Raw genomic sequence first — 25,620 nt, 5'->3', positions numbered from 1 at the left:
AATCTAACTTAATTTTTACTAAAAGTGTTCTTTAAATCACTTAGCATCAATGATACAACCTCCAATCAAGGACAAAATCAAAATAATAAAGGAAAATTAATCAATTCTATATTAATCATTAGATTCTATGTTAAACATAGATATACAATAATTATATACAATTTGTTTCTAATATCTATATCTACTGTATCTGGGTTTGAACTCAACTATCCAACTTGTTATTGTAGCCCTATACCTTAGTACCCACTTGCACATGTATGTAGCAAACACGGTTTCCTCAGTACTACAAATACTGCTATTAAGTATTTGGAAATTCTTGCTTTTAAGTTACTAAGACTAGAGCCACCAACGCATACTTATACAGTAGTCTGTTTGAAACACATTAATCTTATTTTCCAAAATACCAAAGTTTTTAATCTGGAATGTCCACTTTTCCCATTTTATCCCTTGCTACGTCTCCAATGCAAGCTTGCCTTAGTTTGCAAATATCATCATAACAGCATCATATAATTATGGGAGTTTGACAGAGGGCTCCTAGAATTGAGTATGCGACAAGAGATAGAATAGGAAAAGTGTGGTAAGAGTTATATGAAACCTGCATTAACATTTATCCAGCAGGTTACATATATCCACCACCTTGAAAAACAGTATGTTTGAGAGATCTCTAGTGCAGCACCCCCCAGGTATGCACAGTACAGATATGCAGGAGTGCATTATACTTGGGGACATTGCGTTGGAACTTGGAAATCTCTCTTTACGCATGCATTTTTCAGGGTGGCGGATATATGTGACCTGGTGGAATCATGTTTAAGTAGACGTTGTCTACTTGATGTTGAGATATCTAACGTTATATCATGGTTTACCAAAAGTGGAGAAACATGTCAAATGTTACAAACTCTTCACATGTTGACGTTTTCTGGAAGTACATAGGAGATGTCGTCCCAAGGATGGCGGTACAGACCCTGCTTCATTCTCTTCTGGTCCAAAAAGTGACCTGTAAGTATAAGAAAGTAAGACAATCAGGTTACCTAATATATACAAATGTAAATAAGATGTTGCAGACATTTGCATGTACTAGAAATGTTTAGATTTTCGAGGTTGTTTCATATTTGCAGTTTTTGTGAAATAAAGGGGCATGATTCAAATTTTGGGCATATTTACATGTATAAAGTCTCTTATAAAGTCTCTTATTGAATGAAATTATCCACCAAATCATTACGGCAAAGTTATCCTCATCACATTATCTGTCATCTGAACCACGTTAAGGCCAGAAAGTGATGAAATCTTCATTCCTTTCAATACAGTAACTGAGCATCAAATTGCATCATTAGGCTTGTACATAATTGTACTTACCAATGAACCCAAGACTGCGACCGAGAACAAATATCCCATTCAGAGCTCCGATGTCCACATACTCATTTGCTTCTTCCCTGTGGACACAAGACAACAATCAAAATATTAAAAGTCAATGCTATATCAATCATTTCTCGTTAAGGAAGAGGGTTCATTTTAGGGTCCATTTAAGGAACTTTCTGTCTGGCAAACTGCGATAATAAAATACATTGTGGCTCTAAAATAGTTCCGGAGAGGTACTCATATAAGATTGAATATTGCCCTTAAACATTTCTTGTAAGTTCACCTTGTGAAAGCCCCACAATTCCTGAACAGATCCACCATGGCCACACCGATGAAGCCGTCAACGTTCAGGATCAGGTTGGGTTTCTGTGAATCAGAAAGGAAATGTTATTTCTTAAAACTTCACACAATATTTGCAACTACAAGCTGCATCTGGAGTTGAATATATCTATACAGGACAGGACCGGTTTGTTGCAAGACAAAAAACAGTTGCATTTAAACACAAGAATTTCTCCTGAAGAATCTGGTAACAGAAACTTAACAGGTAGTAAATTACTAAAATACATCTGCAAAGTTATGAGGGTTCAGATATGAAAATTATTGAATTCTAACTTAGTTCTAAATTCTAGGGTGTCATCTTTAAAATGGGTTTCGTTATTTTCAAATCACACTGCATAATATCATGGTACAGACGTACAGTATGGTACAATGAAACTTTATTCCAGCACAAAACGTTAAACTTATAATTATTGGGCACTTTTGTGTTGGAGCTAAGTCTCAGCTCTGCACCCTGCTAACTAGATGTAACAGCATAGATGAACTTTCATGACTTTGTATTGCGTCATGGTACCTTTGATGTTGTTATTTTCTCCACCTCCATCGCATAGTCCAGCAGTGGTGTGGCAGGGAAGTTCTCTTTAACATAGTCCTTCAGGATCACCACTCTCATGTCTGGGTTGTTAATCTGAAAATACACACTTGGGTACTCAACAAGGCAGACTACACACTTTATACAATTGTCACAATTAAGGGGATATGGAACAAGGTCTATTTACAAAACACACAAATTTTTAGTCTGAAAACACAGAGGGTTAAATAGTTTACAACACAGAAGGTAGCATACAAATACATGTACATTGTACAATACAATTTGCAAAAACAATGCAAGTTAAAAAACACAAAAATCATGTCCTTAAGGATGCAACAGAAAGAGAGAGAGAGAATGAGTGAGTGAGTGAGTGAGTGAGTGAGTGAGTGAGTGAGTGAGTGAGTGAGTAAGTGAGTGAGTGAGTGAAAAACAAACTTTGGAGGGACACACTCACAACCTACCAGGGGGAAAGGGGGAGGCAAAGAAGGAAAAAAAGAAGGAAAGGAGAAATCAGAGGTGAGAAAAAAGATGTCACAAAATAAGTTGAAACTGGTCAAAAAAAGGATAGAAGACAGGAACTGGTACTTTTGTATAAGAAGTATGTAGACTACATGCATTACATTTAATAAGACACTCAGGGCAGATATTGGTCTAGATTTGTTATATTGTGATATATCCTAAATATGTTTTCTGAGTACTGCCAAACATATAAAAAAATTCCTTATTGAATTGCCTTACAGTTTCTAAAGCCTATTAAAGAATAATTAGATTTTCAGAAAAGTGTTGTTAATCAATGTACAAAGTTGCCTCCTCCACCCCCAGAAAGTTTACTGAAACTCCCCTTACCGACTTGACCCTGTGTCCGATGCCCATAATGAGTTTTCCCTTCTTCCTCATGTGGTTGACAAAGTCCATGGGGATCATGCCGCTGTCGAACCCTTCACTGAACTGCTTGGCTGCAGCGTCCAGGGCACCACCAAACCTGGGAAATATAGCATTTATTACAGTACTGCAAAAGGCTTTTGCAAAGATTTCATTTAGAGTTAGGGGAAAAAAAGAAGTGTTTGTAGTGGTTTTAAGTTTGCTCTTGAAATGATTATAGTGCTACAGTCACAAGACTGAACAAACATTTTCGTGGCAGACGGAAATTTGCTTGTTGGGATGGACAAAATTTCCCCCCCCCCGTCCATCCAAGAAATCTTAACTTAATGACATTAAACTGATGAAAATTAATTTCAAGTGCAAGCTTAAAACAACAAAGTTGACAACAAACATTATACCAATATGGGCTCCTAAACAATGAGTAGGACTTTAAAAAAAAATCTAAAGCTGGAAACAGCCATGCTCAAGATACGGACAAATGCCTGCAACTATACTCTGAAATTTGAGTAACCATCCTTATTACCTGTCTCCGATGGTGAGCAGTCCTGAGGACAGGGAGGAGATGAGGTCCTTGCCGGCGCGAGCACACACGATGGTATTGTGAGCGCCGGACACCGCCGGCCCGTGGTCAGCTGTGACCATCAGGCACATCTCGATAAACTTACAGGCATACGCTGGCAGTCTGAGGGGGGAAGATAAATTTGTATATCATACATAGCGTACATATTGATTTGATAGCTAAAGGAACATATATCAGAGTTATCAATCCCAGATGGTAGAGTTCAAAATCTTTGTCCCCCTTGAACTATCTAGAATTCTTTGTCATCAAGTACTGGATGCCTTGATTCTTTGAAAGAATCATACAGTAAATCTTGACTTAGGGAACACATGTTCTGATGCCAAGACAAGACTGTAAGACAAGAATGCTCCCCTAAATCTCCTCCTAAACCACACATGGGACAGCACCTCTGATGCCCATGTCCTCCTTTAAACCTTCTCCCTGCTGCCTTAGATCAAATAACCAATAAAAACTCTCCCTAAAAAGGCTACATTAGCAGGATGAAGGTTAACGACATGGTATCTGTATCCTGTATCTAAAATTATGGAGGTAGTATAACTTTAACAACCATTCAGCATAATACACCAGCTTCCCAGGCACGTGTCGAGACAGCAGCTGGTTATATTACACTGAACATACTGTCATACATAACCTAATTTGCACATCTAACTGTAAGCGCTGTTTAAAGCCTAAGAAGTACAACCCTAAGACAAGAATATCTCTTACCTCCTCTGGAACCACAGAAGAGACAGCACCCCTCCGATTCCCATGTCCTCCTTGAAGACATCAGAGATGGGCATGCCTGCATACAGCAGCTCCTGTCCACGCTCGTCACAGATGGATGTCATGAAGGATGCCGGCTTACGGATCAGGCCAAGCTCCTAATATGGCAAGAAAAAATATTTGCTTCAGATGATAGGACACAATCTGTTGGTTATTGGACTACAAAATAATCTAAGCTTAACTGACAACATCAATGCAATTTGTTGCATGGCTCTTGCCGGCATATCACCAGTGAAAGAAATCAATGATATGGCAAAACACAAGGGTGGGGTATCTGTTACTGTTACTGTGTCTGTATCTGTATACAGCTGCTATAACTGCCCTTCAGCATAACATGGTAGCTTTGTAGACACGTGGTGCAGCAGCAGCTGGCTATATTACACTGAACGAACTGTCACGTCTAAACTGTGCACATCTAGCTGCAAGTGTTATTTAAAGCTATCTACTAGTAGTAAGTACATGTGTATGCCCCTACTGTACTTGTGTATTTGACATGAAGACGCATCTACATGCATGGTGTTTTTTTGTCAGAAACTATCAGTATACATACCCTGGCCCAGGAATAGTCCATTGGCACAGTCGGAGGGGGGACTTCGGGCTGTTCCTCAATGATGCCCTCTTGCCGTAGGAATTCGTACACCTCCTGAATTTTCTCTCCAAGCTCGTCAAAGCTGGTCGGAACATACGCACCGGCAGTTTCCAGGGCCTTGTTCTTTGCCAGTGCGGTCTCCATATCGCTGTGAGCACTAGAGCCAGCATGGCCAAACTGGACCTGTTGAAATTAAGCAAGACAATATGGTGTGTTCAATTCACATTCAAAAACATAGAAAATCCCATATATAAATGAATACCTTGAACTTATCAAACTGGTCACTATGAATTAGGAAAAACACAGGAAATTCAATAACTTTGACATATTTTTTGTACATCAAATACAGTGTAGATACATCTCTATAAATCCAGACATCATGGTAGCTGCTTGCGCCAACAAAGTACAGAACTGGTGTGCTATAACTTATAGTATACTCTTACAGTATGTACTTTATTTCAAAAATTAAACCTGCAACATCAACATGTATCAATATGTCAGCTCACAATGGATTAATGCACATGGTTTGGTGGGAAGGGATTCAAACCAGCAACCTTAATATGATTCATTAATGACACTTGCCTCAGATGTGAACATACTGGCACATGTCCCGATGCACCAGGCCACGATGGGTTTGGTGATGGTGCCGTCCTTCAGGGCTTCACAGATCTTATACTCCTCTGTACCTCCCACCTGAAAAATGTGTACAATCACCTCATTAACATGATCTCTTCTTAAATTACATTTGTCAAAAGTATCTATTAGGAATTACAGCAAAAGATGTTGGCAAAGCTGGAGCCTTCATAAAGACTGTAATAAGAGTTATGTCAAGTTATAACATCTGTAGTCTTCTGTATTTCAAATGAGCCACTATATACTGGCTTCTTCTTAACCCCCAGCACATTTTCCTTTTTGTTATTATCTAATATGCTTTTTAAATTGCTTTCATAATGTACAAAATCAATCAATACTCAATATGTACTCCTGTGTGTTTAGAATGTGATTATGAGTGTGATTATCAGCATTCAGTGAAGTTCTCAAAGCCAATTGCAGTTACATTCTTACCTCCCCGAGTAACACCAGCATCTTCACATCAGGGTCGCTGTTGTAGCGGATGAGATGGTCCATGAAGGTGGTTCCAGGGTACCTAAAAAAACAGGAAATCCCCTGTTACAATCTGCTCATGTACAGATAAGATATTCTACTTTAATTTGAGACTTAAAACTTTTGTGCATTTTGCTACATGTAGTCTCTTGCTATTTCATTTCAGGTTTGAAAACTTAGTTCAAGCAGAGATTAATGAAAAAAATGATTGAGATGAGCCGTCAGGTCTGTCTTAATTGTTCCAGATCATCTATGGAAAAAGTTCAATTGAATTTATTGAACAAAATACCTTCAGATGAACTCTTAAACTCAAGGGCCTAGGGACTGACAAAGTATTCAAGGCTTCATATAGTCACAGACCAACCAACCAACTAACAAACAAATAATCAGTCATCTCACCTGTCCCCACCAATGGCCACTCCCTCGTACACCCCATTGGTCCTCCTGGAGATGATGTTGTTCAGCTCGTTGGACATCCCGCCGGAGCGAGAGACGTACGCCACGCTGCCGGGCCGGTACAGTTTGGAGGAGAGGATGTTGTCCAGCATGCCGCCCGTGTTACCGATCTTGAAGCACCCTGGCTTGATGCCACCCACCTGTAATAATATCAACCTTGACCTTTGTCTTCCCAACACCAACCCACATACCAAATAATATTTGTAATAATCCACCCGCAGGTGCATAACTTATTGCCTACCACAAACAGTTTCCAGTTTCAACTGTTAGGCTACAAGGCCAAAACCATTGTGGTGAAGTGCTAGGGTACTTGGGGCACAGGCCTGGCTAGTTCTGCTCTGTTTGAAATTATGATGTCAAGTGATGTCATGGATGTTTTTGTCATCATTGAAGAGCAGATGTTACTTTGTCAATTTGTTCAGGCACAATGTATGTACAGATACAGGTCCGGACCCATCCGTTAACCTCTGTAACCGATTCTTGAAGTTATGTTTAGATACACATCCCTACACTACCCTGTACTCACCGTGGCAGGTCCGATGATGGTAACTCCCTTCTCTGAGGCCAGTTTGTTCAGCTGCCTGGTTTTTGCCTCTGGGATGCCCTCAGCAATGATGGCAATGGTACGGATCTGTAACACACCAGCCACTCACCTTAGTATGTAAACTAATTATATTTGATATCAAAAGCATATCTTTCAGACTTTTTTATGACTACGTATATATGTAGTTGTTGCTCCTATGGGACTACCTTTTACTTTTTTTCCTATGAAGACATATCTTTAACAGCAAGATATCTTTAACAAAACATCTCACTGAAAAAAGGCAAGCATCACAACTCCCACCTGTGAGTACTGCAGGGCCTCCACAGTGGAGTCGTAGGCTGACCTCAGGGAGGCAAAACTGATGAGGACATCAGCGTCTGTGTGCTTCGTCATGGCATCATTCATGCTCTTGTATACTGCAGAGAAGAGGATTAAGAATTTCATGAATATATCAGACAATGAATTTGTTCTGCCCTGATGAAGTAAGTAAGTACAAAGTAAGTAAGATGAAGGCAGCAGAAAGCTTGTCAGTTATGTTCTCTAGGCTTGAAAATGTGGTGGAGTATGTTCTGCAAAACAACCTAAAACATAACTTCCCATTGGAACTGAACTCCTTCCCGGAGGTGACAAACAAAAAATGCTCATGAGAAGAAAAGGTTTTACTTACCAGGGATGAGGATCTCCTTGTGCCCCCAGTAGAACTTCTGCTTGTGGTCACCACTGGAAGGTACAGCAATGCAACATGACTTGCGTTTAATATTGTCACAGTGGTTTATTTGAAAAGTACACTGAAGCCTAATATACAATGTACCTTTTAAACTTAAGTGCTGCCCTCAACGTCTCATGGAAAAAATGGGCTGTACAAATCAAGAAGCAGCTGAAGGGGAATTGACCCCTATATCTCAAGTCATCTATGAATTAAAGAAGACAAATAAAAGTTTGCTGGAAACGCTTAGTAAAGTAGGTGTAGTAAAGTGACGTTCCCATATGGGTGCCAAAGCACGGTCAAGCAAGGGTAGGGAGACCTTGCACAACCTACTTACATCAACTCTGAAGATATGTGCTGTGAACTATCAATGTTCCTTGAGCTACATGTATGAAGGATCAGGAAAGGTGGAGGGAATGAGTCAAGAACATCAGAATAACTAGATGATGATAAGGCATACCTGAAAGGGTAAGTCATAGCCACGACTGACGGGGTCTTCCTGCTACAACAGAAGTCAAAGTCCAGCATACCCTGCACAGCACGGTTCTGCATCCCCCAGATTATAGCCTTGGAGTTTTCTGTAAGGGTTTAACAAAAACATTTCAGACTAACTCATATAAAAGTGAACATAGTCAAGCGAAAATGTGAAAATTCATCTAAAACAGACGTTTTTCATACTTAAAAGTGAGCAAGCTATTGACGATTTGGAAACTTTGCAAATTACTTCTAATCAAAAATTATTTTGGATGTATCATGCAGAAATGTATAACTGTTGTTACAATTAAACTGTGTCAGACCAGACTGATAGGTTTGATCCACTCGCACCGGAATGAACCTCCATACATATGAATAAATTTGGCGAGTCATTTATTGTGTGGCTCTTCTCAAACACGGGACCTCTGCTTCAAATCCCATCCAAAAGGGCACCCCTAGGCAAAGCTAGGTACTCATTTTCAATGGAGTGGGAAAATTGGTGTAAAGTGCCTTTCCCAAGGGCACAAAAAGGACCTGTTTAAGAGATTCAAACTCAGAACCTCTCCATTTTGAGTCAACTACCCTAACCACAAGACCAGACGATGTCAGTCTATTTTAAAAGGGCACAACATCAGGACCTAGACTAAGTGGAGATTCGACCTCAGAACCTCTACATTCTGAGTCAACTACTCTAACCACAAGTTGTCATTGGGCACAAGACCAGATGACTGCCCAGTCTCAAACTCTGACCTGTGAAGAGTGGTTTGGCAGGTTTGGCGGCAGCGTTAAGTCCATTTCCCAATAGCACAACATCAAGACCTGCTAGAGATTCAAACTCAGAACCTCTAAGAGTCAACTACCTTAACTACAAGGCCAGACAATGCAGATGACTGCCCAGTCTCAACCACTGACCTGTGAAGAGAGGTTTGGCCGGTTTTGCAGCGGCGTTGCCGAAGCCGTCCTTACTGGGATGTCTCATCTTCCTGGAGCCCGGCAGGGGACTGCCGCTGCCCTCCGACACAGACCCAGTACGGCTGATGGGGGGCGTCTGGTTATAGAGAATCAGGAAAAAGTTTTTCATTTAGATAAGAGAGACCATAACATTTCTCATGTGAAGAAGGAAAATCAAACTTCATAGAACACTAAGATGCTACAAAAAAATAGACAAAAGAGAATCAAAATCATTTGCTTCATCCACACAGTTAATATGTATCCAAGCCCCCTTGTCAACCAAGCACACTTCTCTTATTGCACTTTCATGACAATAACACTATTTTCTATAGCCAGACAATGATATAGCCTATAGCCTATTGCCTGATAAAGTTATTCACAAATGGCAGATATTGTTGAACTGTTCTGTCAGTTTGGCTCATTAATTGTTGGACTTCTGCAGGATTTTACAACGACTACTGTCAAGATATGGAAGAAATAGATTCAAAAGCACTGAAAGAAAACTCCTTTAAGATCTGTCCCTCACCGCTGTTGACTTGCTGCTCCCTGACAACAAGAAGCTGGCCGTGGTCTTGTGGTCCTCCGGCTCGTCAGGGATTGGTCGTTTTCCCAGCGCCATGCCGACGATGGCCGTCATGTGGGTCTCCGTGCCAAACACATACAGTGGTATGCCGATATGCTGGCCTAAAAGTGATAGCAAAGTATGTTAGCTAAAGAAAATACAGCATGTAGAAGCGCTCTAGCTGCAAAGCGTAGTACAAATACTGTATGAGAATGACTGCTTTACCTTCTTTTTAATTTAATGGTGTGCACGTAGATATCTTAAATTGGATTCCATACACTATAATAGATACCAAAAACTCACAAAATACAACAATACTAAAGAAGGGCCATTATTGAACTTGACATATATCAAATGTCATAGGGATCTAATGGGTTCTGCATTCAGTTAGATTTTACTTCAACCTTTGATTTGTTTAAAAGGTGTCCGTCTTACCTGCACTGAGACTTGCTATTATAATAATAGATTTGTTTTGACAGGTGTTTTTCCCTGTTTTTCCCTAGAATAATGACATGAAAAAATTATTTGGCATCTGATAGTCAGTTTTATGAATCATGTATCTCTACATAAGTGTTGTACAACTGACCCAGCTCCCTCATGATGCGCAGACCCTCCTGGTAGTTGGGTCCTCCTCTCCTCACAAACACCGTCACATTGTACTCCTTCAGCTTAGCCTGGTAGTCCTTCAGAGCTCGCACTATACCCTACAGCCATAGGTATGACAACAAAGTGCATGAACATTTGTTTACTCTAAAGTCAGAGAATCTTTAGCATAAAGGTAATGAACAAAACTGGTCCTGTTTTGAATATAGAAGGCCTGTGCCTAGAAGTCTATATTTGGGTGTCTCTCTTTTGTTATAAAGCAAAAACTACATGTAACCATCCAGTCAATCAAGTAAGAAACAATTTAACAAACAAACTTGAAAACATACAATACCATAATTATAACAAAAATTTGAAGTGTTCACTACCTTGAATGTGGCTGCCACATTTGTGAAGTTGGCAATCCCGCCACCAATGATGAGCACCTTGCCTGAAAACAAGAACATCTAAAACTTAAGAAATGCAAAATCTATTTCGTTGGGGTCATGTAAGCAAAGAACTACCACATAGTGGTCTCCATCAAAGGTTAAGGAACGGTAACATGAGATGTAGGTTATAGATAAAGAAGAGTAAGAGAGAGAATGCAAGTTTCCCTACCCTTAGCAACAGGGTATGTGCCTTCCCGGACTGCTTGTGAGGAAGGAAGGGGTTTTGTGATTTGATTTAATGCAAATGTTAACCTTGTGGTCACCGTGGTGGAAGGGGAGTGTGGAAAAAAGAACGGGATTGCGATATATATGATGTATGAAACATGAATACCATCCAGTATTGTTGAAATTACATGGATATACAAAAAAACATTTTCTTTACATATCTACCATCAAATAGCAAAAATGTAACTTACACTACTCTAAAAATTCAATTAGGGAGAAGAAAGGCTTAGAAAGGTGCAGGAATGATGAAGAAACAGGGATCTAAGAAATAATCAAATTTTGTGGAAAAACAGGGAAAACTGCCTCACCCTCCGGATGCTTTTCCCGTGTCATGAGCGACAGGATTGTCTTCGCGTACTCGTAAGTTTGTCCTTCGCTGGGGGCGCCCGAATATTCTCCGTAGTTGGCCAGCTCTGAAGCACCACCAAGGTCACAGATGGTGTCACTATGGCAACAAGGGACATCTTATTATGCCATTATAGTTATGATTATAGAAGTTAGACAAAACAAAACTGTGAATGGCAAACAAAAACACAACAGAAAACTGCACACTTGCATCAGGCAAGGGCACAGCACTGGTTTGAAAAAGGAGCATGCAAAGTGTTGCTTGTCAGAAAAAAACATGAAGTAGTTTTTAATGTATCTGTATATGTGTGTCTATATCTGTACTAATTGCACCCAAGTGTAACAGACCTGACACACTGTATGTTCACATCAAATATATCTCTGTGCATGTCTAATACTGACTAACAACATACTGCTTACAACCATTAATGATGATATGCATAAAGCATTTAATGATAACAAATTGCACTTTTATCAGAATAGCTGTAAAACTGAGAAAAAACTTGACTAGTGTGCCAAACAAATCTTCCTCACCTGTAGATGACTGAGGCCCCACCCCCAGCTACCATAGTCCAGATACGACCTTTGGGGTTGAGGATGGTCAGTTTCAGGGAAGCGCCACTTTTAGCATCGAGGTCTGCAATGTAAGCCTCCTGTAGTTGGGAACATTTTTGTGTCATTAATACACCTTAAAGTGGTTATGACACCAAAATACAACAAACATTAGAATAGAACACATTCAACACCAAGGACAGTGCTAGGACGTCTAGGCAGGGACACCAGGAATCAAACCAGTAACCTCTCAATTTTGTGTCCACTAGCTTAGCCATTTGGCCATTCAATGCCCCACTATGGTGTTGGATGGACCTCAAAAATGCACCTTAGCAAGCAAACGTAACATACACAACTGGATTTCACATTATGCATATACAGAACATTTTCAATGCTGACCTCTGGATAGGCTTCCCTGCCAAACGGCGGAGGGAAGTCCAACTCCCCCCACTTGGCTTTACAGATGAACTCGGCTGTCTGGTCGATTTTGGCTGCCAAGTCCAGGATGTACACACCTTCATCTGTCACAACTGGAACAATACAAACAACATGAGGAAGTATCATGGACAAATATGACGGCTGTACATAATGTAGGTCTTATAACTTGGATCTCAGTTCAGATGGACAAACAGCATGCCACTGTGGGTGGGAGCAGACCATGAGACACCCTCTTGTCTGTCCCCTCCACCTGCACCATCTTCATCAATGTAGCATCAAGATCCACAATATAGGCACCCTGTAGTTGTGAATTCATGTCATCAATACATACACTTATGTGGAGGAATTACGGTAGTGTACCTTAGAAGTAGTTATTACACCCAAAACAACATTTTAACCTCAAATAGAACAGCTTCAGCACCAAGGACAGGGCTTGTCAGGATGGTTTAATATCTTTGATTTGTCTCCCCCTACCATTTATTGCACATGCAATGGTGAAGTCTAAAAAAGAAATAAAGGTTCAAAACTGCAACCAATGCAAATCAGAATGTGCCTCTGTAGCAGGACTTACCAGACTCTAAGACAAATGTGTTATTGGATTTCAGAAAAGACAATAATAGTATTATTGAAACAGAACAGCATTCATTGTATGCAAGCATTCTGCAATGCACAATACATGTTGACCACAGTCTATGAATGGTACAGAAAGATTAAATCTAGTATCTTTCTCCAAACATTATCACTTCTTTCTTTGCTCAAGGCCTACATTACACCACTCACAGAAAGTCTTAAAAATCCATTTATCATTCTAACAAATCAATAAACAATTTGCGGACTTACCCAATGGATTGATCTCCAGATAAGTAAAGTACAGGTCTGTGTAGACTGTGTACAGGTTGGATATGAACTGGGTAAGAACCCTGTAGGAAAAAAAGGGTGTCAAGAACAGATTTCATCTCTATCTTTGTCACATTTATTTCAAGAAGTAGTCTGTTTACAAACCCGTGACCTCATCTCCTTTTGAACCCGTAAAGAGCCGATTAGAATATTTGGTCAAGATTTAATATAGATACAAAGAAATGTCTTAAAGTTCTTCTTACAGTTGTTTTGCTGCAGGTGCATTGTGGACAAGTTTCTTCTGCAGATCTTCCATTAATGGTGTCTCTCCGATTGGTACCTCCAACTTAACAGCCTGGGAGAGAAATATGCACAACAAACATGTTATTTGCATACTTAGGTAGCATAATTAAGATCTAACAGTATTTCTATTTATAATCAACATTATTTAGCTATAAGTTAGATATGGAGGGCTTAGGTATGATAGGTCATACTACATGATATAACTATATTGGTTGAACAATTTGTTATACCTGGGTCCAAGACAAACACATCGTTCTTTATTCGAACTTTTATACAACGTTGCTTATCATAATCAGTCATGTTTTAACTAGTTTAGATATGCCACTGTTAGAATATTCTATTCACATTTCTAAGATCAAACATTGCTATTCTATAATCATCTTTGTAACCATAGATATTGCAAGGTGGTAGAGATGCATTTTGACAACACCCACACACAGAAACTTGACCAAAACCAAAACCTTACCTTGGCATCCACATCCCCAATGTCCACCCCTCCCTCATGGTGAAACAGAATGGTCTCTCCGTCCCTGTGAGCATAGATGCACACATAGAACTCCTCTTCCTGAAATAGAACAAGGGGACATGCAAAATTAGACATCACAACATTCAGATGCAAAAGAACAAATCCAACAGATCAACATTTGACATGCAACTTGAGAAAAATTCAACTTTTACACACAAAATAGATTACATTACATGCACAGTGAAGCAAGTGGTTTTAAAAACTGACTTAAACATCTATACTTAGTTGACTACTATACAGTAAGTCCATATCAAAATAAGTCACAATCTTGTATTGTAAGGTAATTTTCATTATGAATTTTAACACTCTAAGGCAGAAAAGCTGATTACATATTCTTCTATTTTCTATAGATGAAGCAACAATAGCAACAACTTGAGAGTTTAACAATGATCCACTCAAGATTACCAAGTGTTGAGAATGTAAATCATTGCTCAGTCGTACCTGCTTGTGTGCTACAAAAGGCTCAATCACAAAATTCTTCAGCAAACCAGTGGACTTTCCAATCTGAAAACACAGAAAATAAAAACCATATCAGATCCAGACTCTTTAAAAAGTTACTAAAAATGACTAACAAGTCATTTTATGTTCTTATGAAGTTCTGCACAGACAATGTCAATACAATAAAGCTAAGCTAACATTTACTTATCATAAAAAATTAATCATATCTGTATTACATCAGATCTATTCAGCTATACTCCTTTCCATGTAACTAAAATCAAATGATTGATGTAGTAAATGATACATGATCAGTTACTGATAATTGAATTTCCCAGTTACATGGTTTTCCTTTTTGATGAATTGACAGCATTATCGTTATAAACATGTATTTGCTTTATTGGCATTAATTTTTACCTAACTACACATCTGGTAAATATAAGTTCCTTTCGATGAATATTTGTCCGATGTAGCGTAATCGCTTTTGGTACGTCTCATTTGATAGAGGTCAAACTGTTCTATTCCGTTTCCGTTATTCCGTACTTCATATTTCCCCCGGGAACAGGGTTCCCTTTCCCAATCTGGCGGATTTGATTAGAGCCGATGTTTAATGTCCTTGCGAGGAGGGTACGTGCGTCAGAACGCCTCGACGTGGGCAGTTTCATTACATTTCCGACGCCCACTGCTTGAGTTTGAACGTAGAAATATTGCCATCGAAACTAAAGATGTGGATAGAATTAGATCTCTGAATTACGTTTACTGTCATTCAAGGTTAGATTGATTTTATTCCTTTTAATGAGGCTTTATGCTCCTATAATAAGTCTATAGTAATGGTGTCAAATACTGGAGGTAGAACATAGGTAACACAGCTAGCCGAAGTATGGGAACCTCTTACTACATGAGATGCGTTAAGGCCTAGTGAAAGAAATGTTGTGTCCAGTTACGGTCCTGAAAGAAATATATAGGGTCGGTTGGAAGGAATTCTCTTTATTTCTTTTTTTTTACAATTTCAAGTGATCCGACAAATATAGTTTAAAATGCAAAACAGAAAGGCATCAGGACACTGGTATTCTGTACATCATATTGTAATCATACATTGTATAAGCACAAGTGGGGGGCAGGGGGGTACTAGGATTCCGTTTTGAATGTTCAGTACTCAGATCGAAAATTTTATGTCCCCTGCCAGCAATTGACCTAATAAAATTGGCAGGTTATTTCTTGGGTCGGTTGGCTGATTGGAATTTTTTTCCTAGGCCTAAAGGCTAATTTTCAATGTGGAAATAGACAATTCTGAACCATAACGAAACCCTGACTTTGGTATCAGCAGACACAGTATGACCATAGTTGTGCTTCAGAAAGTTTAAAGTTGACATTTTGTACCATTTAAGGTTTGTACACCTGTACATAATAATGCTCAACTTAAGAGCTATATTTTTCGACATATTTCTAGTCTTCAAAATATGCAATTCATGTCTTTGCCCTTTCAGCTGAGGCAGGGCTATCCCTCAAGCAGGTGGAATAGGAACATGGCTTAGTGGATTTAAAATTTAATATTCGCCATTATGACCTGAACCATGTCCTCACAGCCAAATGACCTTGAATCTGACAGTTGAAATTGTTTTCTACCATGATCCCTTTCAGCATTCCAGCCTGCTGTAATTATTAGATTGGCATTCCCATGGCAACAAGGATGACAGGAGGACATGCAAAGGGCCCCTCTATCTATTTCTACACTGGCCTAGGGTCATAGTTGCCTTGAAATATTATGAAATATTTTCCTTGTACAGTAATTAAAGAAGCAACATACAGGTATGGCTGTCAGTGACTAGTAGTACGAGTAATTTCATGCGGGGACATTTCTTGCAAGCTTCATTCAAAAAGTTTACAGATTATAACTTGTGGAGCAAAAGTTACAGACGCACACATTGTTTTCTTTTTAAGGAGAGCTGATATTTCTACCCTTTGGGCTTATACATTTGGCTCTGTCCACACATTTTAAGATAAATGACAATTTGAATAGATTAGATGATAATTGATAGCGCTACGTTACTTCTAATAGGCTTTCTATTATCATTTCTAATATTTTTCACAATCAGTTTCTAGCATTTGAGTATCAACCTATGCAGGGCTCAGAGCACAGACTATATGTATGTGTATGGTGGAGAGTTTCTTTAGCAGAAGGATGTCTTGAGTATTCTCCCTACCTTCATCTCCTTGTTCATCCTCTCATTGACCCACTGTTTGACCTCGTCCAAGGTCGCGTTGACCTTGATGAGTCCGAGTTTACCACGCCGCTTGATCAGCTGGTCTGGCTTGGCAACCAGACGCTGCGAAAGAAAGCAAGAACAGTCATTTTGTTTCTTGCTAGTAATTAACTAGAAAAGAGGCGTCTGACAACAGTAACTGAAAGAGTATAATATAGGGTTATCAAAGATTGTCTATATACTTCTTTCATTCATTTGTTTGTCAGGCCATCAATCCATCCATCTGTCCATTCATTCATTCACTCATTCATCCCTTCATTCATTCATCTATTCCTTTATTCATTCATCTATTTATTCATTCATTCATTCTTCAATCCATCCATTTACACATTCATTCTATCTCCAAATCTCCTGACATACCTCTGTGTTCATCCATGGGTTCGACGCGACCAGGAAATCCCAGTCCGTTTCTCCGTTCACGGTAACGACCTTGTTCTTCACCATCCCGGCTCCCGCCAGGTTGGCGTTCAGCAGGCCTTTACCCGCTGCCTCAAGGATCGCCTTAGCCGACATCTTGTCTTCTTGTTGTGTGTCACTAAATTATCTGCAGAAAACAATGGATGAAAGAATTTTCAACATGGTACATGTGTATGCTCAGATCTTAAGAGTGGGTGCTGTGGTCGACGGTTTAGTAATAAAGCATTGTATGTCTGGATTGAGCTTACCACACCAGCTGCTGCCATGTGCTTGTAAAATTGGTGTTATACAGAAAGGCAAATTCCAAAGGCCCATGTGGCTCAGGCTTGCACTCGGGTCTGGACAGTCACACAACTGGAAAAGAGTTACACCATCCTTTCGGATGGGGATGTAAAGCATGCAGGCAGCCCTGTGTATGATGATTACAGCTTATGGAATCAAACCTCTGAATGTAAAAAAAACCAACACACTGACTTATTGAGAAGATTAAGGGTGACCCGTTGTGCTTGGCAAACCATATACAAGTTGTAGAAAAGCCGCATTGCACTCACAGCTAACGATAAAGTGTAATGCTTCGTCCTCAAACTGAGGTCGCCCTTTTTACCTCTACCATTCTGTTTTTATATTATATAATCAAAGCTTTCTGCAAACTCAAGGTTACAGGTATAACGATTTCACAATAAGGGCAGCTCTGATAATCAGGCTATCACCCTGCATGTACCCACCCACTCATGGGATGGAATTCTTATTGGCTCATTAACTTTTCCCGCTAATTAATTTGCGGGAAGTCATAAATGGTTAACGTGACAGACTGATGTGTCACGTAGCTAACGGACTGGAACGAAAGGTGACTGAAACAGTAGCCTGCCAGGGTGTCAACTGTTTAGTTTATAGTGGTAGCTATAATAGGGGACATTTGGGGAACACCGAAAGATATGGATCGTATAGACTCTGGTTGTTTTACATTTGGAAAGATGCTTGGTGATCTGGAATCTGATTGTGAAAGTCAGCACCTCACCATAAAACTGCTATATATTATAAAAAGAAATAAAATTTGTGAAATTCGGTATTAAGGATAAATTTTCAGTATGGATTTCAAAGTCAGTACTTTGTTATGTGATGTAACAGTGTAATATGAATAGCGAAAGCCCCCCCCCCTTTATCTTTAGGTTAAAACAGCATGTATTTTTACTACATGTATATGGGGTGAGTCGAATGTTTTGGTGTTTGGAGATCTTCACCTCATTGAGAGTCAAGGCAAATGCCACACAAGGACAGGATATTTGTCAAGCTTATCCGTCTAAGCCGCTTATCGGTCTAAGCCTTTTCATTCTTGAATTCTCATTAAACATTAAAAGGATATTCCATTCCAAATTATATCCCTTTTTACTAGTACTTACATCTGTAGCTATATATATATCTTTCGAAACATACCTCAATTCTGCCGCAATCCATTGCATAAACACACTGCCCTCACAGCTAAGCATTTTTGCAGGCCCATAAGTGCACCAAGGTTATGTCATACACAAGGCAGTCAGGCAGCGTAACATATATATGGCTTGCTTAACCAAATTCAGCACGATCCTTTCTCGACCTAAAGCAGTAGATACACAGAGGTACCTCCAGCTCGTGCATTTTGTTTACCAATTCAGTATAGATTGTATAGCTAGTGTATATCCCACGTAGTGCTGCATACCTAAACAACGGACCTGAACTGGACTTTTAAAAACGTTAAGTTCGAGGAACCAAGTCTGGACTTGCCAAAAACTACCTCTTGCTCATATTCTCTTTTTTTTTGTTTTGAACCATCTAGAACCTTCCATAGATCGTGAATTTTGTGCTATAAAAAAATGAAAACATTGCTGTTTTGGTATTCTAATTACTATAAGTCCAGACCTGAACCTCTGGACTTGAATTCGGACCTGAACCTAAACATGAGTTTAGGTACACAAGCACTAATCCTACGATTTTGATAACCAACACGTTCTTTGAAAACGTTTTCAGGCATGTTGGCAGTATCCCTGTCCCCTAGCCTGTTGGCAAACTTTCTGTACAATTATCCTGTCAAAGATTAGAGCTTGTCTAGACATGCAAGTAAATCCATTTTCCAGTGTTAATATTTTGACTACACAGAGTCACAAAAAGGTCAAAGTTGTAATGACCATTGCGAGAATCTAAATCTAACTAGCACATACAAATGTATTTTGAGTAGAAAATGAATCATTATATTTCCACAGTAGTACTACTAGTAGACATTTTGTACGAGATAGCTGTGAGAAAAAATAGTTTAAAGATGTGAAACTTTTCCTCTTCACATCTGCTTGATCAGCCTAGAAATGACCTGAGAGGGGAATGGCTGACTTCTAACAATGTTGTTCTGCAAGGCGTGACTATACAAAAGGTCAGAGATTGAAATAAGATCTTTAATTAAAGGTATTTGACATTTCTTCCAGATCATTATCTCGTTGTGCAGTGTTGTCGGGCAGGTAGAAGAAGCCCAGATCTACAAAACACTGGGCGTTCCCAGCCCATCGCCATGTTTGTTATCATCTACTGACTACGATGTTTGTTAAGCAGGATCTGAGTAAGTAACGTCGAGTATGACTTAGATATAGTTTAGATTTTGAGACTACCCTAACCCGAACTCATCAAAGCATGCAGATCTATCATCATGATAATAAAGATGTCACCTTTCTTTATGAGTCTTCCAGTACATAGTCAGACCGATGTGTCAGAGTAAATAGACCGATATCTGTATTTATGTCATGCCTGGGCCTGATACGGGTGGTCCGGACCGTGTGATAACTATCCGGATCGCATAGGGTTCGGGAGTGTTATCACACAGGCTTCCATAGAATTTTTGAACGCATTTCGAGCGCGCCGGTTGAGCCACCGTCAGAAATTCGAATACCGGATTCAGAGATTGGAATCAATGTTGCTACAGTTTCTTGTTCGAGGACACAAAACTCCCTCAACTTCTGGCGCATTCCGCATTGAAATGTGTGTTTTCTCGGGTGGGCATGACCAAGGTATGACATAAATAAAATACAACACGTTGTATTCCGCATCACCCTCGGTCCCAGCCCTCCCGCGGGTCGGATCGCCCTCCGGCCTCCCGGCCGTCAGGCGATCCGACCCGCGGTCGGGCTGGTACCTCGGGTGATACGGAATACCCCGTGTTGTATTCTATATGTACAACATTCTAGCCCAGGCTATTCCATGTTATGTAAAAAATTGGCTGAAGCAGTATTTCAAACCCCACTGCATACCTCACCTGTGATCACATACACAGGTGACCCTGTAACCCTTTAGGGGAAGCCCAGCTCAAACACGGATATCAAAGAACAAACATGGGATGACGATAGGTCAACATCACTCCATGGGCAAATATGGTGCAATATGGGTCGATCAATCACACCATAGTGTAAAAACAATGCACAAGTAGGATCTCCAAGCAGACGTACGTAGAGGGGTGTATCATGATGATGACTGCCCCACAGTAAGTTTTTGGTCCCGGTACAGTAAAAGTTGAAATCTTTGCAGTGGTTTAAAGTTAGCTGTTTTCCCAGTGACCTCTCCACCAGAAACTTAAAACCACAGAGAAAATTCTTGTTCTGTCTTCTGTCCACCTACTAGTAGACCCTTATTTCTTTCAACTGTGAACTTTAACAACTGCAAACACTCCATTTTCTCCCTATTTCAAAATTGAATCCCAGCATTTACAGTAATACATTGGTACTAGGGGGTATTCAGTATCAAAGGGGGAACGCTAAATTCAGGAGAACCACTGACGTGTTATGCTTAATTCAGGAAGGCAGTTACACAAAACCTGGCCACCTTGCTACGAATAACAGCTCAGATTTAGCTTTCATTGTGAAACAGAGGAAATCAAATACCCGGTACCTTGCCTACAGAAAAAAGTATGCTTCGTCACAGAGAATGTTTACTTTGCTGAGATTCCTGAGATAATACAACTGTACTTTGTGCCAAATACAGGGAATTTTAGACTTACTAAAACACACCATTACTATTTCCAAGCAGATGTTAAGTGACCTACCAGTATTAGCATGTTTGTTTAACAACAAGGACTCATTAAGTACAGTACTCCATTTTCCAAGTCACAGATTTTGTTTCCAAACAGTTGAAAAGGGCGACAATGTAACAGCTGCAAGTAGTCCCACGATGACGGGGCTATGCAGTATCAAAGATGAAAGAATATTTCATTTTGCTAAGATTGACAAAAATAAAAATGGTACTGTAATTCTTGAAATTTTCGCAGTTTTTCCGATGACCACTTCACCGCATCTACCTAAAACCAGTTTTTCTACAGCCCTTCCAAGAACTTAAAGCCACAGCGAATACTTGTACTCCATTTTCTACCTACCAAGAAATTAAATCTCCACAAACTGAAATAAAGACATTTACAGTAGCTTAGAAGTGTTAGGTACATTAGATATTTGCTTCCATAGATATCTAATTAATGTTCATATACATTTCAATATTTTAGTGTTGATATTTTCACCATCCTCCCTCGATTTCATCCTCCAAGGAAATATCATATGACAAACAAGGAAAATCATGACTCATTCGTACAACATACAAAATATTATGGACAAGCAATTTTTGAAGTCCCTTTAAAGCTTAGGAATACGTAGCCGTGGCGACTCTTTAATCGGGTATATTTTGCTGTATGTCTAAAGACTCTTTTACATTAAGAGTCTTTAGACATACAGCAAAATATACCCGATTAAAGAGTCGCCACGGCTAAGGAATACGCAAACAAGCGCGAGCCTCGAGGCGTAAAAAGAGACATATAATTAAATCAGGAAGTAAACCATAACATTCTGTACTTTCCAGAGACTTAGAGTACAGGAGATTTATCTATATGATCAATACTTCAATTTCAGCTTGCAGGAAAACCCACTTGTTTAGAACACCCCGCCCCTAGCCGCAATTTCCTTGTCGCTTTGCCCCGATACACACCTCTAAAACACCCGGCGTTTCTGCACGGCTCTGCCAACACGGCACACAGGAGTCCCCGATCGATCTGACGCCGCTGGCGGTGAACAAACGTCAGGTAGAAGTGGTGCGACCAGCCTACTGCACAAACTGCACCTTACTACATCAACATGTCATCATCACACCACCAGCTGTCCTCTCGGATGATAAAATCAGCTGACTTAAGAAGTTATAACCAAGTGCCGCAGCAAAAATTGGATTTAAACATAAAGATATGTATTCTACTACTAAAAAATACATTAAAAAACTACTAAAACATTACTTGATAATCAAACTTTATTGACACGTACGGATTTTATGCAAAAAATTAATTTCATGCTAGATTATATACACAAAATAGCCAGGCAAACTGTATAGTTACTACAGACGCATATAGAAGAGTTCATTGATCATTGGGTGAATATGTCAGAACCTAATTTCATGAAATATTTATGTTGTTGTATATTGGTACCTAAACACAAAAAAATGAATAAACACCTTATATTCTAGAGTAAATTCTTCAAAATTATGCTTTTTAAGAATTACTTATCAAATATGTATCAAAAAAGGATATGTCAAAGATTCCGACCACCCCTTTCTGAAAGTCGTCTATTCCAACTTCCTGAGAGTGAAAGTTCTGGCGTCATTCAGGAAATTTCCAGTCGATCGCTACTATTTGGTGAGCATATTTGCCCTAATTTTGCCGCGCAAAGTTCAAACAGTTGTTCTTGTATCATGGATGTGTATTGAAGCGTTCTCCTGTTGCATATTTTGCCAGTCTGTTGTGTAGAAGTGCGACAATTCACGCGTCAAATTGTTGACAGTTCTGTGATAATTTGGTAAACAAAGACTAGGGGGTGGGACGTGATCGGTGGGAGGGACTGGACTGTATGGGTCATTGACTACCGATGGACTAGTGATCATCTATTTGTTACCTGTCTATAACCATGGCGACTGTTGCAGGGCTTCTCTTGCTTGCACAAGTTGCAGTTTCATACCTTTAGCCCACAACAGCACCGGTACGTTTAGTCCATAGGGAATTAGCAAGGTCTAAAATAATAAGCCCTGCAATAACAGCCACCAAAAATGGCCAAGGCTATTGATAGGTTGTTCCTGGCAAGACTTATTTGCACACTATTGATTGAATCTATTAGCACAATAAAAAAGATTTTGGCACTATTGACAGGATGTGAAGTTTCAATGAGATTTTCTTTTGGCACTATTGACGTGATATTCCTGTCCATAAGAGTGTTTTGCACTTTTGACAGGATGTTCCTTTTGAATAGCACCCTGAGAAACCCAAATCCTGAGGATAATCCTGGTGCAAAAATAAGACTTTTTTCCCTATTGACTGGAATATTCCCACAAACACATTGCAAATTGTTTGTATCTCTAAATCTTGACCTGCAATGTAAAAAAAATCTGTAAACCTCAGGTGGGTATTTCAGTCCTTTAAACTATTGGAGAGAATAATCATTCATGGCCAATCATGCACTCATTTTGCATTTCTGTTTCCACAGCAGTGCTTCCAATAACTTGTCACCTATCAACTTGGAAGATGGAGGCTACTACAGATCTCATCTTCTCAACTCTAAAACTTGTGCCAGGTATGGACAAAAGAACATGATTCAAAACAATGTGAATGATTTCCTTATTGAATCTAGTTCTTTCCAAAACAAAATGTTATGGTCGTACATACCATCTAATGTTAATAGATTTTTGCAGGCAGTCAGGGACACGTAATATAAGAAATAAGGTAAGGAATTCCAACATGGAGCATGTTGGAGTTTGCTGGTAATTGTGGTTTAGCCCTGCATATTATTATGTTTTTCTGTGTCTTGTGCCTAACTCGTTGGATGTGTCCATGTTAGTTAGCTATTATTAGGAATCCTGATTCCGCTTCTAGCTAGCTAGTCTGATGTTCTGTGTCAGAGTTGTTCAACTTGTCAATCAACTTTTTACATTATCTTTGCTGTTTGTTCCAGCCCTGCTGACAGGCCTCCTGGTGCCTCTCCTAGCTGGCCTGCTGTTCTGTATCTTCTCCCTGATGTTGCTGTTCTTTGATGCCAGCGAACCTGCTGACTTGTCACCACCATCGTCTCTTCTAGCCAGGCTCAGGTACTGATATCACAAGATTCACACATAGTTATACAAGATATGTACAGCAATCAACAACAATCTGAGAATACTAACAAAACAGTCTATTACAGATAGAGATGTTCAGTTGTATTGCGCAATCTTATCTGGTTGTTATTGTTAACAAGTGCTTCATCATGTTTCATACAAATTAATACAGGAGAGGTTGGGGGCCCAATGGACTCCAGATCGGCCACTACTTGTGTATGGTGAGTGGAGTGATGCTGGCTGGGTTAGTGGCCTGGTGGAGACCTGTGCTACAGTACTGAGGGGCATTGGGGCAACTTGTGCTACAATACTGAGAGACAATCTGTGCTACAGTACTGAGGGGCAACCTGTTCTAAAGTACAGGGGTACAACCTGTTCTACAGTACAGAGGCACAACCTGTTCTACAGTACTGAGGGACAACCTGTTCTACAGTATTGAGGGACAACCTGTTCTACAGTATTGAGGGACAACCTGTTCTGCAGTACAGAGGCACAACCTGTTCTACAGTATTGAGGGACAACCTGTTCTAAAGTACAGAGGGACAACCTGTTCTACAGTATTGAGGGACAACCTGTTCTAAAGTACAGAGGGACAACCTGTTCTACAGTACTGGGGGACAACCTGTGTTACAGTACTGAGACCTGTGACTGTAAGACAACCATAGATACTTTACATTAGGACCAAGACTCATCTTCATGGCAGCTGTAAATAACACCTCAAGTTGAATATGTACTTGCAATCATACAATCCCCAATTTATGTTAGATTTAACCATTGTCAATTAGAACAGTGGGAATTTAGTGGTACAAATATCTCTGAATGTTTGTAGACAGGTCAAGTAGGCAGGTACATGTACATGTAGAGGCTATCTTATGTATAAAGCATGGAGTTAGAGACTTGGAGTCGCTTGAAATTAGACAAAGGCAGATCAGGGTAAAATTATTAGAATAATCAATGCAGCTTTAGAGTTGTGTTAGGTTTATTTATTTTTTTACGTAAATGCTATATAGTTTTTCGGGAGAGTGAATCTTTGAATGCTTTGATTTTGATAATACTTATTACTTTTAGCTGTGCTTTTTATACCTTTGACCAACGTATACATTTTGATTAGGGGTAAGTTTCTATTGAATATCTATATTTGTATGTCAGCATGTAATCTGCAGTGTTTTCCTGAGGGTTGAAAATATTAAGGCCAGCTGGTTGTATGTAGGAAAAGGGGAATCAAAAATGCATGTTGAGTTCTACACTGTGAGCATGTGTCATCATGTGTACTTGTGCATGTGTGTGAACA

At 39.6% G+C, this 25,620-nt stretch overlaps 1 protein-coding gene across 2 annotated transcripts; it reads right to left on the bottom strand.

Moving 5' to 3' along the window:
- Positions 1-784: 784 nt before the first annotated feature.
- Positions 785-22,359, bottom strand: LOC136447305 (ATP-citrate synthase-like). Of its 2 annotated transcripts, XM_066446055.1 has the most exons (30): positions 22,191-22,359; positions 17,151-17,334; positions 16,731-16,853; positions 14,533-14,595; positions 14,032-14,130; positions 13,526-13,617; positions 13,266-13,345; positions 12,387-12,517; positions 11,970-12,088; positions 11,399-11,535; positions 11,035-11,064; positions 10,806-10,867; positions 10,421-10,538; positions 9,799-9,956; positions 9,234-9,369; positions 8,308-8,425; positions 7,809-7,861; positions 7,442-7,557; positions 7,124-7,228; positions 6,541-6,737; positions 6,103-6,184; positions 5,620-5,730; positions 4,999-5,220; positions 4,392-4,546; positions 3,630-3,788; positions 3,071-3,206; positions 2,207-2,320; positions 1,640-1,722; positions 1,354-1,430; positions 785-994 (listed from the first exon to the last, which is right to left on the bottom strand). In XM_066446055.1, exons 2-30 carry the CDS (start codon positions 17,301-17,303, stop codon positions 900-902), a joined length of 3,324 nt encoding a protein of 1,107 aa, XP_066302152.1. In that variant the 5' UTR covers positions 17,304-17,334; positions 22,191-22,359; the 3' UTR covers positions 785-899. The 2 variants fall into 2 exon arrangements, with proteins under 2 accessions (XP_066302152.1, XP_066302153.1); XM_066446056.1 differs by lacking the exon at positions 11,035-11,064.
- Between the last annotated feature and the right edge of the window lie 3,261 nt (positions 22,360-25,620).

Source organism: Branchiostoma lanceolatum, chromosome 13 (genome assembly GCF_035083965.1).
Source record: "Branchiostoma lanceolatum isolate klBraLanc5 chromosome 13, klBraLanc5.hap2, whole genome shotgun sequence".
In the NCBI taxonomy this organism is placed as follows: domain Eukaryota; kingdom Metazoa; phylum Chordata; class Leptocardii; order Amphioxiformes; family Branchiostomatidae; genus Branchiostoma; species Branchiostoma lanceolatum.
The sequence above is the reverse complement of the archived record's forward strand: the minus strand, read 5'-3'. Positions and strand labels throughout refer to the sequence as shown.